This window comes from Triticum aestivum, chromosome 4B (assembly GCF_018294505.1).
Source record: "Triticum aestivum cultivar Chinese Spring chromosome 4B, IWGSC CS RefSeq v2.1, whole genome shotgun sequence".
In the NCBI taxonomy this organism is placed as follows: Eukaryota; Viridiplantae; Streptophyta; class Magnoliopsida; order Poales; family Poaceae; genus Triticum; species Triticum aestivum.
In genome coordinates, this window is record NC_057804.1 from 627,427,807 (window position 1) to 627,445,543 (window position 17,737).

Here is a 17,737-nt window from a genome sequence, read left to right on the forward strand (position 1 = left end):
AAGGAAGGCGAGCGAGCGGGAGAGATGCGAGGGAAAAGTGTCAAGAAACGGCGGGAAAAGACCTTCGGGTCGCTTCCAGGGCGGGCCCACGTGCCTTTTTCGCTTGCGTTGGCTCCCCAAGCGCCCCCCAGGGCGCCGGGTTCGGCCTGGGTCCGCCGGCACCAGTTTTGGCCCGAGCCGGCGAAAAACGGGCTTCTGGGGGTGCGACTGGGGCCTTTTTTTGTTGCCGGCGCGGCAAAATCGCCTGGGGAGGGCCTGTTGGGGGCGCGGCTGGAGATGCCCTCACGCACACACGAACAGAACGAAGGAAGGAAGGAAGACGTGAGTGAGGCTTGGTGCTGATTTTAGTCCCACCTCGACGAGCGGAGCGGGTGGGGGGAGGCGGGAGGGTACAAATAGGGGGTGCGGGGCTTGCGGTGAGGGTTGCCTTAAACTAATGAGTAAGGAAAACAAAGCGGTACGGTGAGAGCCGCTCGTGATGCGGGGGTCAAAACCCCGCACGACAATTTTTGCAGGGGAAAAGAGGCTGGCGCGGGCACGGACACTGCTTACTTTTGCAGGACCTGTCTGTGTAGGCCTCCCCGCCCACCAAATCACAACTCTAATTTCTTTATTAGGCGGCCTGCTTTTATTTGTTTGGCCAGTGCTAGGCGCCGGCGGACCGGCCCCTTGTTTTTTAACGCGGGACGCGGCAGCACCCACCTCCTCTCTCATTGCAGCAGCAGTTGCTCGTCGCAGCTATGATTTCATCTCATCATGGTTGTAGCTTGCTGCTGCTCGTCGCCGGTCCCAGGCACCCAGCTTTCCATGATTTCATCTCGTCATGGTGGTAGCTTGCTGCTGCTCGTCGCCGGTTCCAGGCACCCAACTTTCCATGATTTCATCTTGTCATGGTTGTAGCTTTGCTGCTGCTCGTCGCCGGTTCCAGGCACCCAACTTTCCATGATTTCATCTTGTCATGGTTGTAGCTTTGCTGCTGCTCGTCGCCGGTCCCAGGCACCCAGCTTTCCATGATTTCATCTTGTCATGGTTGTAGCTTTGCTGCTGCTCGTCGCTGGTCCCAGGCACCCAACTTTCCATGATTTCATCTTGTCATGGTTGTAGCTTTGCTGCTGCTCGTTGTTGGAAATATGTCCTAGAGGCAATAATAAAAGCATTATTATTATATTTCCTTGTTCATGATAATTGTCTTTATTCATGCTATAATTGTGTTATCCGGAAATCGTAATACATGTGTGAATAACAGACACCAACATGTCCCTAGTGAGCCTCTAGTTGACTAGCTCGTTGATCAACAGATAGTCATGGTTTCCTGACTATGGACACTGGATGTCATTGATAACGAGATCACGTCATTGGGAGAATGATGTGATGGACAAGACCCAATCCTAAACATAGCACAAGATCGTATAGTTCGTTTGCTAGAGTTTTTCCAATGTCAAAGTATCTTTTCCTTAGACCATGAGATCGTGTAACTCCCGGATACCGTATGAGTACTTTGGGTATGCCAAATGTCACAACATAACTGGGTGACTATAAAGGTAGACTACGGGTATCTCCGAAAGTGTCTGTTGGGTGACATGGATCAAGACTGGGATTTGTCACTCCGTATGACGGAGAGGTATCACTGGGCCCACTCGGTAATGCATCATCATAATGAGCTCAGAGTGACCAAGTGTCTGGTCACGGGATCATGCATTACGGTACGAGTAAAGTGACTTGCCGGTAACGAGATTGAACGAGGTATTGGGATACCGACGATCGAATCTCGGGCAAGTAACATATCGATAGACAAAGGGAATAGCGTACGGGATTGATTGAATCCTCGACATTGTGGTTCATCCGATGAGATCATCGTGGAGCATGTGGGAGCCAACATGGGTATCCAGATCCCGCTGTTGGTTATTGACCGGAGAGTCGTCTCGGTCATGTCTGCTTGTCTCCCGAACCCGTAGGGTTTACACACTTAAGGTTCGGTGACGCTAGGGTTATGAAGATATGTATATGCAGAAACCCGAATGTTGTTCGGAGTCCCGGATGAGATCCCGGACGTCACGAGGAGTTCCGGAATGGTCCGGAGGTAAAGAATTATATATAGGAAGTGCTATTTCGGGCATCGGGACAAGTTTCGGGGTTATCGGTATTGTACCGGGACCACCGGAAGGGTCCCGGGGGTCCACCGGGTGGGGCCACCTGTCCCGGGGGGCCACATGGGCTGTAGGGGGTGCGCCTTGGCCTAGATGGGCCAAGGGCACCAGCCCCTATAGGCCCATGCGCCTAGGGTTTCCACCATGGAAGAGTCCATGTGGTGGAAGGCACCCCTAGGTGCCTTGGGGGGGAGGGAAACCTCCCCTTGGCCGCCGCCCCCCCTAGTAGATGCCATCTACTAGGGCCGGCGCCCCCCCTGGCACCCCTATATATAGTGGGGGGGAGAGGAGGGATTTCACACCAGCCCCTGGCGCCTCCATCTCCCCCCGTTACGTCTCTCCCTCGTAGTCTCGGCGAAGCCCTGCTGCTGTGACGCCCTGCATCCACCACCACGCCGTCGTGCTGCTGGATCTTCATCAACCTCTCCTCGCCCCTTGCTGGATCAAGAAGGAGGAGACGTCTCCCATCCCGTACGTGTGTTGAACGCGGAGGTGCCGTCCATTCGGCGCTGGTCATCGGTGATTTGGATCACGTCGAGTACGACTACATCATCACCGTTCTTTTGAACGCTTCCGTGCGCGATCTACAAAGGTATGTAGATGCATCTAATCACTCGTTGCTAGATGAACTCCTAGATGATCTTGGTGAAACGAGTAGGAAATTTTTTGTTTTCTGCAACGTTCCCCAACAGTGGCATCATGAGCTAGGTCTATGCGTAGTTCTTCTTGCGCGAGTAGAACACAATTTGTTGTGGGCGTAGATTTGTCAACTTTCTTGCCGTTACTAGTCCTTTCTTGCTTCAGCGGTATTGTGGGATGAAGCGGCCCGGACCAACCTTACACGTACGCTTACGTGAGACCGGTTCCACCGACTAACATGCACTAGTTGCATAAGGTGGCTAGCGGGTGTCTGTCTCTCCTACTTTAGTTGGAGCGGAATCGATGAACAGGGTCCTTATGAAGGGTAAATAGAAGTTGACAAATCACGTTGTGGCTTTAACGTAGGTAAGAAAACGTTCTTGCTAGAACCCTAATTCAGCCACGCAAAACTTGCAACAACAATTAGAGGACGTCTAACTTGTTTTTGCAGCAAGTGGTTTGTGATATGATATGGCCAAAGTTGTGATGAATGATGAATGATCTATATGTGATGTATGAGATGTTCATGCTATTGTAATAGGATTCACGACTTGCATGTCGATGAGTATGACAACCGGCAGGAGCCATAGGAGTTGTCTTTATTCTTTTATATGACCTGCGTGTCATCAAGAAACGCCATGTAAATTACTTTACTTTATTGCTAAACGCGTTAGCCATAGTAGTAGAAGTAATAGTTGGCGAGCAACTTCATGGAGACACGATGATGGAGATCATGATGATGGAGATCATGGTGTCAAGCCGGTGACAAGATGATCATGGAGCCCCAAGATGGAGATCAAAGGAGCTATGTGATATTGGCCATATCATGTCACCTTTATTATTTGATTGCATGTGATGTTTATCATGTTTTGCATCTTGTTTACTTAGAACGACGGTAGTAAATAAGGTGATCCCTCATACTAATTTCAAGAAGTGTTCCCCCTAACTGTGCACCGTTGCGACAGTTCGCTGTTTCAAAACACCACGTGATGATCGGGTGTTTTATTCAGACGTTCACATACAACGGGTGTAAGACAGATTTACACATGCAAACACTTAGGTTGACTTGACGAGCCTAGCATGTACAGACATGGCCTCGGAACACAGAAGACCGAAAGGTCGAGCATGAGTCGTATATTAGATACGATCAACATGAAGATGTTCACCGACGTTGACTAGTCCGTCTCACGTGATGATCGGACACGGTCTAGTTAAACTCGGATCATGTAATACTTAGATGACTGGAGGGATGTCTAATCTAAGTGGGAGTTCACTAATAATTTGATTAGTTGAACTTAATTATCATGAACTTAGTCTAAAATCTTTGCAATATGTCTTGTAGATCAAATGGCCAACGTAGTCCTCAACTTCAACGCGTTCCTAGAGAAAACCAAGCTGAAATACGATGGCAGCAACTATACGGACTGGGTCCGGAACCTGAGGATCATCCTCATAGCTGCCAAGAAAGATTATGTCCTACAAGCACCGCTTGGTGACGCACCCGTTCTCCCTGCAGAACAAGATGTTATGAACGCTTGGCAGGCACGTTTCGATGACTACTCCCTCGTTCAGTGCGGCATGCTTTACAGCCTAGAGCCGGGGCTCCAAAAGCGTTTTGAGAGACATGGAGCATATGAGATGTTCGAAGAGCTGAAAATGGTTTTCCAAGCTCATGCCCGGGTCGAGAGATATGAAGTCTCCGACAAATTCTTCAGCTGTAAGATGGAGGAAAATAGTTCTGTCAGTGAGCACATACTCACTATGTCTGGGTTGCATAACCGCTTGACTCAGCTGGAAGTTAATCTCCCGGATGATGCGGTCATTGACAGAATCCTCCAGTCGCTTCCACCAAGCTACAAGAGCTTTGTGATGAACTTCAATATGCAGGGGATGGAAAAGACCATTCCTGAAGTATTTGCTATGCTGAAATCAGCAGAGGTAGAAGTCAGGAAAGAACATCAAGTGTTGATGGTCAATAAAACCACTAAGTTCAAGAAAGGCAAGGGTAAAAAGAACTTCAAGAAGGACGACAAGGAGGTTGCCGCGCCCGGCAAGCAAGCTACCGGGAAGAAGCCAAAGAATGGACCCAAGCCCGAGACTGAGTGCTTTTATTGCAAGGGAAGCAGTCACTGGAAGCGGAACTGCCCTAAGTACTTAGCGGATAAGAAGGCCGGCAAAACAAAAGGTATATGTGATATACATGTAATTGATGTGTACCTTACTAGTGCCCGTAGTGGCTCCTGGGTATTTGATACCGGTGCAGTTGCTCACATTTGTAACTCAAAGCAGGGGCTGCGGAATAAGCGGAAACTGGCAAAGGACGAGGTGACGATGCGCGTCGGGAATGGTTCCAAGGTCAATGTGATCGCCGTCGGCACGCTGCCTCTGCATCTCCCTTCGGGATTAGTTTTAAACCTTAATAATTGTTATTTAGTGCCAGCTTTGAGCATGAACATTGTATCGGGATCTCGTTTAATTCGAGATGGCTACTCTTTTAAATCTGAGAATAATGGTTGTTCCATTTTTATGAGAGATATGTTTTATGGTCATGCTCCTATGGTGAATGGTTTATTCTTTATGAATCTCGAACGTGATGCTACACATGTTCATAATGTGAGTACCAAAAGAAGTAAGGTTGATAATGATAGTCCCACATACTTGTGGCACTGCCGCCTTGGTGACATAGGTGTCAAACGCATGAAGAAGCTCCATGCTGATGGACTTTTAGAGTCTCTTGATTATGAATCATTTGACACGTGCGAACCATGCCTTATGGGTAAAATGACCAAGACTCCGTTCTCAGGAACAATGGAGCGAGCAACCGACTTATTGGAAATCATACATACTGATGTGTGCGGTCCGATGAGTGTTGAGGCTCGCGGTGGCTATCGTTATGTTCTCACCCTCACTGATGATTTAAGTAGGTATGGGTATATCTACTTAATGAAACACAAGTCTGAAACCTTTGAAAAGTTCAAGGAATTTCAGAGTGAGGTTGAAAATCAACGTGACAGGAAAATCAAGTTTCTACGATCAGATCGTGGAGGAGAATACTTGAGTCACGAGTTTGGGGCACACTTAAGAAAATGTGGAATAGTTTCACAACTCACGCCGCCTGGAACACCTCAGCGTAATGGTGTGTCCGAACGTCGTAATCGCACTCTGTTAGATATGGTGCGATCTATGATGTCTCTTACCGATTTACCGCTTTCCTTTTGGGGCTATGCTTTAGAGACTGCCGCATTCACTTTAAACAGGGCTCCGTCGAAATCTGTTGAGACGACACCGTATGAATTATGGTTTGGGAAGAAACCTAAGCTGTCGTTTCTAAAAGTTTGGGGATGCGATGCTTATGTCAAGAGACTTCAACCTGAAAAGCTCGAACCCAAGTCGGAAAAATGCGTCTTCATAGGATACCCAAAAGAAACTATTGGGTACACCTTCTACCTCAGATCCGAAGGCAAGATCTTTGTTGCCAAGAATGGGTCCTTTCTGGAGAAAGAGTTTCTCTCGAAAGAAGTAAGTGGGAGGAAAGTAGAGCTTGATGAAGTATTACCTCTTGAACCGGAAAATGGCGCAACTCAAGAAAATGTTCATGAGGTGCCTGCACCGACTAGAGAGGAAGTCAATGATAATGATCAAGATACTTCTGATCAAGCCCCTACTGAAATTCAAAGGTCCACAAGGACACGTTCCGCACCAGAGTGGTACGGCAACCCTGTCTTGGAAATCATGCTGTTAGACAACGGTGAACCTTCGAACTATGAAGAAGCGATGGCGGGCCCGGATTCCGACAAATGGCTAGAAGCCATGAAATCCGAGATAGGATCCATGTATGAAAATGAAGTATGGACTTTGACTGACTTGCCCATTGAGCGGCGAGCCATAGAAAATAAATGGATCTTTAAGAAGAAGACAGACGCGGATGGTAATGTGACCATCTATAAAGCTCGGCTTGTCGCTAAGGGTTATCGACAAGTTCAAGGGGTTGACTACGATGAGACTTTCTCACCGGTAGCGAAGCTGAAGTCCGTCCGAATCATGTTAGCAATTGCCGCATTCTATGATTACGAAATATGGCAAATGGACGTCAAAACGGCATTCCTTAATGGTTTCCTTAAGGAAGAATTGTATATGATGCAGCCGGAAGGTTTTGTCGATCCTAAGAATGCTGACAAAGTGTGCAAGCTCCAACGCTCGATTTATGGGCTGGTGCAAGCATCTCGGAGTTGGAACATTCGCTTTGATGAGATGATCAAAGCGTTTGGGTTTACACAGACTTATGGAGAAGCCTGCGTTTACAAGAAAGTGAGTGGGAGCTCTGTAGCATTTCTCATATTATATGTAGATGACATACTGTTGATGGGAAATGATATAGAACTCTTGGACAGCATCAAGGCCTACTTGAATAAAAGTTTTTCAATGAAGGACCTTGGAGAAGCTGCTTATATATTAGGCATCAAAATCTATAGAGATAGATCGAGACGCCTCATAGGTCTTTCACAAAGCACATACCTTGATAAGATATTGAAGAAGTTCAATATGGATCAATCCAAGAAGGGGTTCTTGCCTGTGTTACAAGGTATGAAATTGAGCTCAGCTCAATGTCCGACCACGGCAGAAGATATAGAAGAGATGAGTGTCATCCCCTATGCCTCAACCATAGGTTCTATTATGTATGCCATGCTGTGTACCAGACCTGATGTTAACCTTGCCGTAAGTTTGGTAGGAAGGTACCAAAGTAATCCCGGCAAGGAACACTGGACAGCGGTCAAGAATATCCTGAAGTACCTGAAAAGGACTAAGGAAATGTTTCTCGTTTATGGAGGTGACGAAGAGCTCGTCGTAAAGGGTTACGTCGACGCTAGCTTCGACACAGATCTGGATGACTCTAAGTCACAAACCGGATACGTGTATATTTTGAATGGTGGGGCAGTAAGATGGTGCAGTTGCAAGCAAAGCGTCGTGGCGGGATCTACATGTGAAGCGGAGTACATGGCAGCCTCGGAGGCAGCACATGAAGCAATATGGGTGAAGGAGTTCATCACCGACCTAGGAGTCATACCCAATGCGTCAGGGCCGATCAAGCTCTTCTGTGACAACACTGGAGCTATTGCACTTGCCAAGGAGCCCAGGTTTCACAAGAAGACAAGGCACATCAAGCGTCGCTTCAACTCCATTCGTGAAAATGTTCAAGATGGAGACATAGAGATTTGTAAAGTACATACGGACCTGAATGTAGCAGATCCGTTGACTAAACCTCTCCCTAGAGCAAAACATGATCAACACCAGAATTCCATGGGTGTTCGATTCATCACAATCTAACTAGATTATTGACTCTAGTGCAAGTGGGAGACTGTTGGAAATATGTCCTAGAGGCAATAATAAAAGCATTATTATTATATTTCCTTGTTCATGATAATTGTCTTTATTCATGCTATAATTGTGTTATCCGGAAATCGTAATACATGTGTGAATAACAGACACCAACATGTCCCTAGTGAGCCTCTAGTTGACTAGCTCGTTGATCAACAGATAGTCATGGTTTCCTGACTATGGACACTGGATGTCATTGATAACGAGATCACGTCATTGGGAGAATGATGTGATGGACAAGACCCAATCCTAAACATAGCACAAGATCGTATAGTTCGTTTGCTAGAGTTTTTCCAATGTCAAAGTATCTTTTCCTTAGACCATGAGATCGTGTAACTCCCGGATACCGTAGGAGTACTTTGGGTATGCCAAACGTCACAACGTAACTGGGTGACTATAAAGGTAGACTACGGGTATCTCCGAAAGTGTCTGTTGGGTGACATGGATCAAGACTGGGATTTGTCACTCCGTATGATGGAGAGGTATCACTGGGCCCACTCGGTAATGCATCATCATAATGAGCTCAGAGTGACCAAGTGTCTGGTCACGGGATCATGCATTACGGTACGAGTAAAGTGACTTGCCGGTAACGAGATTGAACGAGGTATTGGGATACCGACGATCGAATCTCGGGCAAGTAACATATCGATAGACAAAGGGAATAGCGTACGGGATTGATTGAATCCTCGACATCGTGGTTCATCCGATGAGATCATCGTGGAGCATGTGGGAGCCAACATGGGTATCCAGATCCCGCTGTTGGTTATTGACCGGAGAGTCGTCTCGGTCATGTTTGCTTGTCTCCCGAACCCGTAGGGTCTACACACTTAAGGTTCGGTGACGCTAGGGTTATGAAGATATGTATATGCAGAAAACTGAATGTTGTTCGGAGTCCCGGATGAGATCCCGGACGTCACGAGGAGTTCCGGAATGGTCCGAAGGTAAAGAATTATATATAGGAAGTGCTATTTCGGGCATCGGGACAAGTTTCGGGGTTATCGGTATTGTACCGGGACCACCGGAAGGGTCCCGGGGGTCCACCGGGTGGGGCCACCTGTCCCGGGGGGCCACATGGGCTGTAGGGGGTGCGCCTTGGCCTAGATGGGCCAAGGGCACCAGCCCCTATAGGCCCATGCGCCTAGGGTTTTCACCATGGAAGAGTCCATGTGGTGGAAGGCACCCCTAGGTGCCTTGGGGGAGGGGGGAGGGAAACCTCCCCTTGGCCGCCGCCCCCCCTAGTAGATGCCATCTACTAGGGCCGGCGCCCCCCCTGGCACCCCTATATATAGTGGGGGGGAGAGGAGGGATTTCACACCAGCCCCTGGCGCCTCCATCTCCCCCCGTTACGTCTCTCCCTCGTAGTCTCGGCGAAGCCCTGCTGCTGTGACGCCCTGCATCCACCACCACGCCGTCGTGCTGCTGGATCTTCATCAACCTCTCCTCCCCCCTTGCTGGATCAAGAAGGAGGAGACGTCTCCCGTCCCGTACGTGTGTTGAACGCGGAGGTGTCGTCCGTTCGGCGCTGGTCATCGGTGATTTGGATCACGTCGAGTATGACTACATCATCACCGTTCTTTTGAACGCTTCCGTGCGCGATCTACAAAGGTATGTAGATGCATCTAATCACTCGTTGCTAGATGAACTCCTAGATGATCTTGGTGAAACGAGTAGGAAAATTTTTGTTTTCTGCAACGTTCCCCAACACTCGTCGCCGGTCCCAGGCACCCAGCTTTCCATGATTTCATCTCGTCATGGTTGTAGCTTCTACAGGACATGGTTGTAGCAAAAAAACATCGCCGTCGTCGCAGTCGGTTGTAGCTCGCCTCACAGATCGTAAACACATGGTCGTCGTCATGGCACCAAATTTTATTACCGGTCGTAGCAAAAATGATATGTGGTTGCAGCAAAAACAAAATAGTCGGCGCTGCCAAGTGTAGCTCGCCGCCGGGTGCTTGTCACTGGCGGCGCAATTGTCTTTCTCATGGTCGCAGCTTCCACACTCTTCGTCGTAGTAGCAAAAACACTTGTTGGTGGAAACTTTGTGGTTTGCCGGTTGCAACAAAAACGGTTCTCGGCATGTCGTCACCATAGAACAACAAACGATTGCAGCAAAAATAACTGCTGGTTCCAGCTCCAGCTCTGACCATTTCCAGCAAATCCAGCCACTGGTTCCAGCTCCTGACTTTAGCCGGTTGTAGCAAAATCAGTAGATGATTCCACCTTAGTCAACAACCGGTTTGCAGCAAAACAACTATTGGATCCAACTTCAGCTCTGCCTGGTTCAATCAAAAAATCAATAACATCGTAGCACGGCGTCTCCGACCAGCCATGGCAGCACCGGTGTCCCCGTCGGTTGCTTCAGCACTTGGGGGCTTGACAAGCACGGGGACGGGGGTGCGGCGAGGGAGACCTTTGGGATGTGACCGACGTGCTGCAGAGATGGGGAAGGAACAAAAATAGAGGAGCAGCAGGTGCACAGGAGCAGCATGCCAGCAAGTATGGCGGGGGAGCGAGAGAGAGAAAATGAAGATGCCGCGGGAGGAAAAAAGAATATGCGGGAGGTGAGAGAGGCATCGTGGATGGGGCCCACGTCCTATGTCTCGCTAGCTGAATTCCTGGGAGGGATCTTGCGTGCGCACCAGAGTTGCACGGTTCCCTTCGATCGTACAAACGCGATGCGGCCAGCCAAAGTTTCCGCCGGTGCACCGGTTTCAAGTGTTTTCCTATTTGTTTTGGCAGCGTAGTTCATTTCATTAAAATAAATGTATATCTCATTGTCTATATAAAGAACCCTATTGTAAACTTAACCATTGATTGCGCATGGGAGGATGTTAAGCACAATTTCTCTCTTTCCTAATTTCATGCATGCATTAATTTTATCTTATTTCTCTTTTCTGTGCGTGCCCAATCTCTACTAGCAGTTAATTAGCAGCTACTAATCATATACAAACAGAAAAAACAGAATTGATGATGTCATCAAAGATTCTTCCCAATGTGAAAATTTAAAATATTTTGTAGCTCAAACCGTCACTCCGATTGAAAAACCGTTTTCATATAAAAGATTCGTCGTGAGAAGATCTTCGAAACAAGATCCCATATTAATATGTTTCGACGACTTTTTTTACGGGTCAAAAGTTATCAGGCTCAGGCTAAGTAAGTTATCACGTCTCTGGTTCATAAGTTACCATCTTGTTTATATAGAAATTATCAGGGCATAAAAATGGTCAACGAACCTTCTCATGCGGTTCAAATGAACGAGAGGAAATAATAGGTGATGTCATCCTAGATTCCTCCCTATTTCAAAACTTTAAAATATTTTGTAGCTCAAACCGTCGGTCATATTAAAAATATGTCTTCACATAAAAGATTTTCTACGACGAAACCTTCGAAACTAGATCCAATATTGATATGTTTCGACGACTATTTTTTGGATCAAAAGTTATCGGGCCCAGACTAAGTTATAAGTGAGTTACATCTTATTTATGTTGAAATTACCCGGGCATAAAAATGGTCCTTCTAGCTTATAACTAGAGGACAAAAAGGCTGATGTCATCATAGATTTTCCTCTATTTTAAAACTATGTTTTGTAGTTCAAACCGTCGGTCCAATAGAAAAACCATTTTCATATAAAATATCCATCATGCCGAGAGCCTCGAAACTAGATCCCACATTGATATGTTACGACGACTATTTTCAAATCAAAAGTTACTGATACGTCCATTTTGCATCATGTTTTATTGCTATTATTTATAAAGTTTTGAGTCAATATAACACTTCATGGAGTATTTCTAATGCTTTTTCTCTTTTAATATGCAAGATTTACACAAAGAGGGAGAATACTGGCAGCTGGATTCCAGGACCTGAAAAAGCTACAGCAGAGACACCTATTCTGCACATCTCCAAATGAGCTGAAAATTCACGGAGAATTATTTCAAAATATATAAAAAATACTGGGCCAAAGATCCACGGGAGGAGGCAAGCCAGGTGCCCGGGCGCGCCCTGATGCCATGTGAGGCCCCTGGCCCATGTCTGCCCCCCTCCTTCTGGTATATAAGTCATTTTACCCTAAAAGATTTAGAAGGAGACTTTCGGGACGAGGCGCCACAACCACGAGGCGGAACTAGAGCAGGAGCAATTTGGCTCTCCCGCGGGCAGATTCCACCGGGGACACTTCCCTCCGGGAGGGGGAAATCGAAGCCTACGTAATCACCAACAACCCTCTCGTTGTGGGAGGATCAATCTTCATCATCATCAAGCACAACACCATCTCATCTCTATCCCCGAAGTCAACCACTAGATCTTGAGAGATGAACACTCACAATGATCTTGCAACACAGTGTGTAGTCACCACCACTCGGTTGATTGGGTCTGGATCACCACCACCAAGCCGTGGATCGTACCACCGTCGGTATGTCACCGCCCTTGCGAAAGTCTAGCACGTTGTCGTCACGATCCACCTCCCAATAGAAGCCCGATGGCCCATCGGGGCCACCTCATGGCCCGACATGCTGACCACCAGATAGGGGCTCTCGCCCTTGGCTGCCGCCCCGATTACGGGCACTACAACCAAGCAGCCGAGCACCCATCACCGCGTCGAATGGTCACCGTCCCCATGAGCATCACGAGCCACCGACATGACTACCAAATCGAGGCACCGAGCCTGAATCCCTCGAGCATCGTGCCGCCCCCTTGAACCACCACGGTGGACCTCCCCGCCGTGTCGCCACCAAATCTGCCACCGGAGGCCACCGCCCCGACTTCCACTGTCGTCTCGTAGGTCTACTACGTCAGGCGACATGCCACATGAGAAGGAGCTCCCCTGCCGCTGCCATCCGTCGAGGTAGGCTTCACCCCGTCGGCCTCATCCAGCAGCGACGAGGGCCAAAGGGAAGGGACAAGGCGGCTAGGTTTGCTCGTGCCACCCACCCTGGAGAGCGGCGCGAGCATCTCTTTAGGATAGGGGAGAGAAGAAGATTAAGGCCTCTTTGATTTAGGATAAGGGATTGAAGTGGCATGCCCACTTAAATCCTAGTATAAGAGTAATAAGGAGCGTTTGATGCAAGAGGAAAAACAAAGAAATTGTAAAAAGAGGTCGAAGTTGATGTTAGATTTTCTATGAAATGTGGTATAAAAGATTTCATAGGAAAAATTTGTATGAAATCCAATGCTATGAATAAAAGTACCAACATATGTAGAATTTCTAAGGATCTGTACAAACATGATAAATGCAAATCATGCACATTCTATCATGCATTAATATCTACAGTAGCACACACACCAGTGCTACTTTTTTTTGAGGGCCACAACAGGTACGCACTGTAAACAGAAATGCAGTTTTTGGTTCTAGAAACTACTTGTTAGGTCGACAGACTTGCTAATCCTATAATTAAACGAATAAACGAACTAGCTGCTACTTAATCGAGGATCGTCAGTGCAGACAAGCGAATACTACACCCAACACAGTAAAATAAATTGTTTTCTTCGTTACATATTACTCCAGGTCGTCGACCTCCTCCTCGCTTTCATCTTTCTCGATAGTGAAGTCATTGCTACCGAGGTACATGCAGTCCTCGTCGAGTCCGCCGTGCACCCACCTGGCAACATATTCACTGTGCTTTAAGATTTGATGGTTGGTGTAGGGCTCGATATCGCCCTCCGGATAGCAGTCATTATTGTACAGATTTTCTCCGCGGACCATCTTCTCGAACTCAGCCTCGTGCCCATGGAATCTCTCCAAGGCCGGGTGCACAATCCTGATTCCTTGATGCTCGCAGAAAAGGCAGCGGACTAGTCCTGCTGTACAAAGATGCACAAGATGAAGCACACAGTAATGAGATTAAATTATGATGAATCTGCATGCACTTAATTTTCCAAAAAAAAATAGCAGGAATTTTGCTGTCGCTCGGAAAGTTATGCTGATGAATGTTTGTAACGATATGATCATACAAATTAGGAAATCTACTTAATTAATTCAACGATTACAGCCAGATTCGATTGCGGTATGTAAACTATCAACTTCCTAGTGAATGTAACCATCTACATATCATCTATAATACATATGGATGGCAGCGCATGACATGAGCAAGAACTATTTATGAAGAACTATATCCATATGATGAAAAGAAAAGGAACCTTAAACGAAGGGGATGGAATATGTGTGTATATACCAGCGCCTGGTGGTGGCAAATCCACGGGGCAACACAGAAGCTGGCAATCCTGGTTGTCGTCGTGGTTGCTAAGCTCGGCAAAGAAGAGTACAGGAGCTGAAACTATGCCGGCAACATTTCGAGTCGCTAGAAAGTTGGCATGGGTGTGATGGTAGTAGTCATCATTAGGATCAAGTCCTGGCTTCAAGCCCGAGCCTTCGCAGTTGTCAGGACCTGACACACATTCATTCACACCACACACCACATGAAGCTGATAAGAGTGTCCCTACAAGATTGCAAAGAATCAGCAAGTGAGCGCAAAGTAGAACTAAGGGAAGATCAATATCCCCTCTTTTCAGACCACTACGGCCTCACAGCACATCCTAATCAAACTTGATCTCATAGCACTACTTGTTTGAACATTATTCTAGAGTCCAGATGATAATGCTTGTCCTTCGCGTAGGGATTAACTCAATCATCAGGATCTTGCCCAATAAATTGGAGGATCAGTGCGAAACTAAAAAGTGGGCCTTAGCTAGTAAAAGGCAATTACGGGGAAAACATGTTTCTATCCCTAGCTGTCTTTATTGTTCAATCAGAAGTAGGGCACCAACTATTTTTATTTCGAAATACTTATCTTTGTCGATGCAACAGAACTTACAAAATTGTATTGCAAAAGAACCCAGTTGTTCCAAAATATTTAAAATATCAATGGGTCATATACACAGTTTCATTTGGAATAAAATCTCTGAGTATCTTTTAGACTTTTACTATACGTACAACTCTTCATCAGAATTATTTTTACCCACAATGAGTGCAGTCATGAAGAAGAATGGAAGCTCTTTATCAGAATTATTTTTACCCATAATGAGTGCAGTCACAGTAGAAGAAGAATGGAAGCTCTTTATCAGAATTCTTTTTACCCATAATGGGTGAAGTCACAGTAGAAGAAGAATGCAAGATCTTACTATCAGCCGATGAGCAATGAGGTAGTGTGGTGCATTAGTAAATGAAGAACCAAAAAATTGTTATGCATGACTAGTAGTGTGGTGCATGTCTGAGAGGGATGCATATGCAGCAGTGCAGATTCCCAGAAAGAACTAAATGATATATTCTTTATTGGTTTGACTATTCCCAGCTAATGTAATGATTAACACTATGAAGTACTATAGTATAAGACTAATAGCCTCTAAAAAATGAAAGGAAAAACTGGGGCCCCAAAATTTTGGGGACCTGCCAGACAGGGGCCCGTCAGTCATGCAGTGAAGCAAACTTCTTGGGCTTGTCTGAAAGTTTGTGTACATGTGGCAACGATTCAGCAGGATCATAAACAAAAACAATATGAACTTTCACAAGATGAACTGCAGGGCTTTCAGTCAGTCTATGTAGGTTTTTATTTAGCAGGTTCCATTAGCTGTTTATGTAGGTTTTTGGTAGATATAATTTGGTTAAAACTAAATATAGAGGTATCCGAGGGATAAACTAACTCACTGAACTCTGCTTCTCATATCTCCTTAGTGCAGCCTTGACCTTTGCAGAGATCCTTCTATGAGCCCTTCGCTGTTTACGTCCCTCAGACATGGTAAAATGGAACTGTCGTTCAGAAATGGGAGCTGGCCTCTGCTGCTTGGTTAGCACACCAACAATGGAATGGCATTCAGAGCACAATAGCGTGTGTATCTGGTGGACACATTGAGAGGAGAGCTGATACTGGCCTCCATCTTGTAGCAGTGACAGGACATGAGGCGCTACCAACATCGCCTTTAATGAACTGAGGAATCCTGCTTGGGCGTCGGGCCTGGGGTGCCATGCCGCAATGGAAGCAGCCCGGTAGGCTTCTTGTTCTTCCTTGGCACTGCTGCACTGCTTTGTCACGGACAAGTTGAGTGCCGTGTCGAGCAGGAACCTTATGGCCTGATCGGCGTTGAGATCTTGGTAACAGGTGCAGAGGAAGGAGACAAGTCCGTAGAAGGATCGTGCTTCAATCCGCATTAGGCACAATGTGCCGACAATGTTGAGCTCATCTTGCTGACTCAGTGGTGGGAAGGTGGCTTGGTACCAGATGGTGTTGATGATGATGTTCGAGACGGGGTCGAATGGGCCGTAGCAATGTCCAGCATCGAGCAGGCTGCGGTGGTAACCACGCGGCAATCTGGCGAGAGCCTGCAGGTAGAATCCATGGATCGTGTCGAGGAGCACTCGCCTCAGCGACCACGAATGCTGGTAGGTCAGCTTGGTGGCGTGCTTGTGGCAACGGGCAGCCAGTTTCCATGGCCTGACGAGGCTTCCATCAGGAGGAGGATATGGGGAATGTGCCGTCTCCTGGACCAATGTGTGGAAGCTGTGGAGGATGTCGCGGGGGGGATTGGGCTGCACATCTGAGAGCAAGGGGACAACATTGTGGAGGGAGGAGCTCAGCAACAGCCACACGCCGGCGAGCTGCGAGGGACACGGGTGCTTGGAGGCCACCATGGCGCAGTTGAGGGCCAGCTTGAGGGCGCCGCGGGCAGCGGCGGAGCCTTCGCGGAAGCACCTGACGCCGCGGTCCTCGATGACGATGCGCGCGGCAACGATGGGGTCGGCTTCGGCGAGGAGAAGGTACCTGACGGCCTCCCAATCGGCGAGGTAAGGGAAGAAGCAGGTGAGGAAGGCGACGAGGCCGTCGACGGAGCGCCGCTCCATGTCCCTGAGCTTGGGCCCGTCCACGACGCCCAGCGCCGCCGTCGGGTCCGTGTCAGCTGGAGCTTCCGTGGCGGCGAGGAGGGTGCTGGCGATTATGTTGGAGACCGGATCGAGCCGTCCGACACAGACTCCCAGGCAGACGTCGGAGCGCCGCCGGACGGTGAGCCGCCTGAGGGCTTCCTCGTAGTGCTGCCGGATCTTGAGGAGGAGGAGTGACGCTTCCTGATCTCTCTCCTTCATCAGCGGGGCGCCGTAGTCGTGCAGCGCCGGACCGTAGACGCGGAGATGGCCGGTGCTGGCCTTGGCGTTGAGGATGGCCATCGCCTCGCCGGCGACCTAGGTGGAGATCGATTTCGGGAAATCTTTTTTTTTCCGTCAGCAGGAATCAGACTAGGCATATGTCGGGCCGGGCCGGGCTTGTAAAAGCCCGACGTTCTTTTCTCAAGCCCGAAGCCCGAAATACATTCTTTTATCAAGTCCAAGCCCGTCACGAAGCCCTGGCCCGAATGTTGTTTTTAATTGTTTGCATGTGTAAAAGCATTACTAGTAGAACCCTCAAACCCTTAAATCCTCAAAGCACTTTTAAGGGTTGAGAAGTGTCACTTTTTGACACTTTTAAGGATTGAAAAACAGGGGCAAATACTAGAACCCTCAAACCCAACCCGTAAACTGCTTTAAGGATTGGATTTGAGGGTTCTAGTCTTTGCCTCAACCCCAACCTTTAAATCTATCATTTGGCATCTCACA

The 17,737-nt window shown here is 47.7% G+C and overlaps 1 protein-coding gene and 1 non-coding gene across 3 annotated transcripts; one reads left to right on the plus strand and one right to left on the minus strand.

Annotated features, from left to right (window-relative positions):
• Window positions 1-423: 423 nt before the first annotated feature.
• Window positions 424-583, plus strand: LOC123095228 (U12 minor spliceosomal RNA). The gene has a single exon (XR_006446134.1). It is a non-coding gene; the product is annotated as a U12 minor spliceosomal RNA (small nuclear RNA).
• A 12,768-nt stretch (window positions 584-13,351) lies between these two features.
• LOC123093693 (uncharacterized) lies at window positions 13,352-17,386 on the minus strand. Of its 2 annotated transcripts, none has more exons than XM_044515706.1 (3): window positions 15,800-17,386; window positions 14,330-14,594; window positions 13,352-13,955 (listed from the first exon to the last, which is right to left on the minus strand). In XM_044515706.1, the coding sequence occupies exons 1-3, from the start codon at window positions 17,309-17,311 to the stop codon at window positions 13,654-13,656; spliced, it is 2,079 nt and encodes a 692-aa protein (XP_044371641.1). In that variant the 5' UTR covers window positions 17,312-17,386; the 3' UTR covers window positions 13,352-13,653. The 2 variants fall into 2 exon arrangements, with proteins under 2 accessions (XP_044371641.1, XP_044371640.1); XM_044515705.1 differs by having other exon boundaries at window positions 13,352-13,958; window positions 15,800-17,385.
• Window positions 17,387-17,737: the final 351 nt, after the last annotated feature.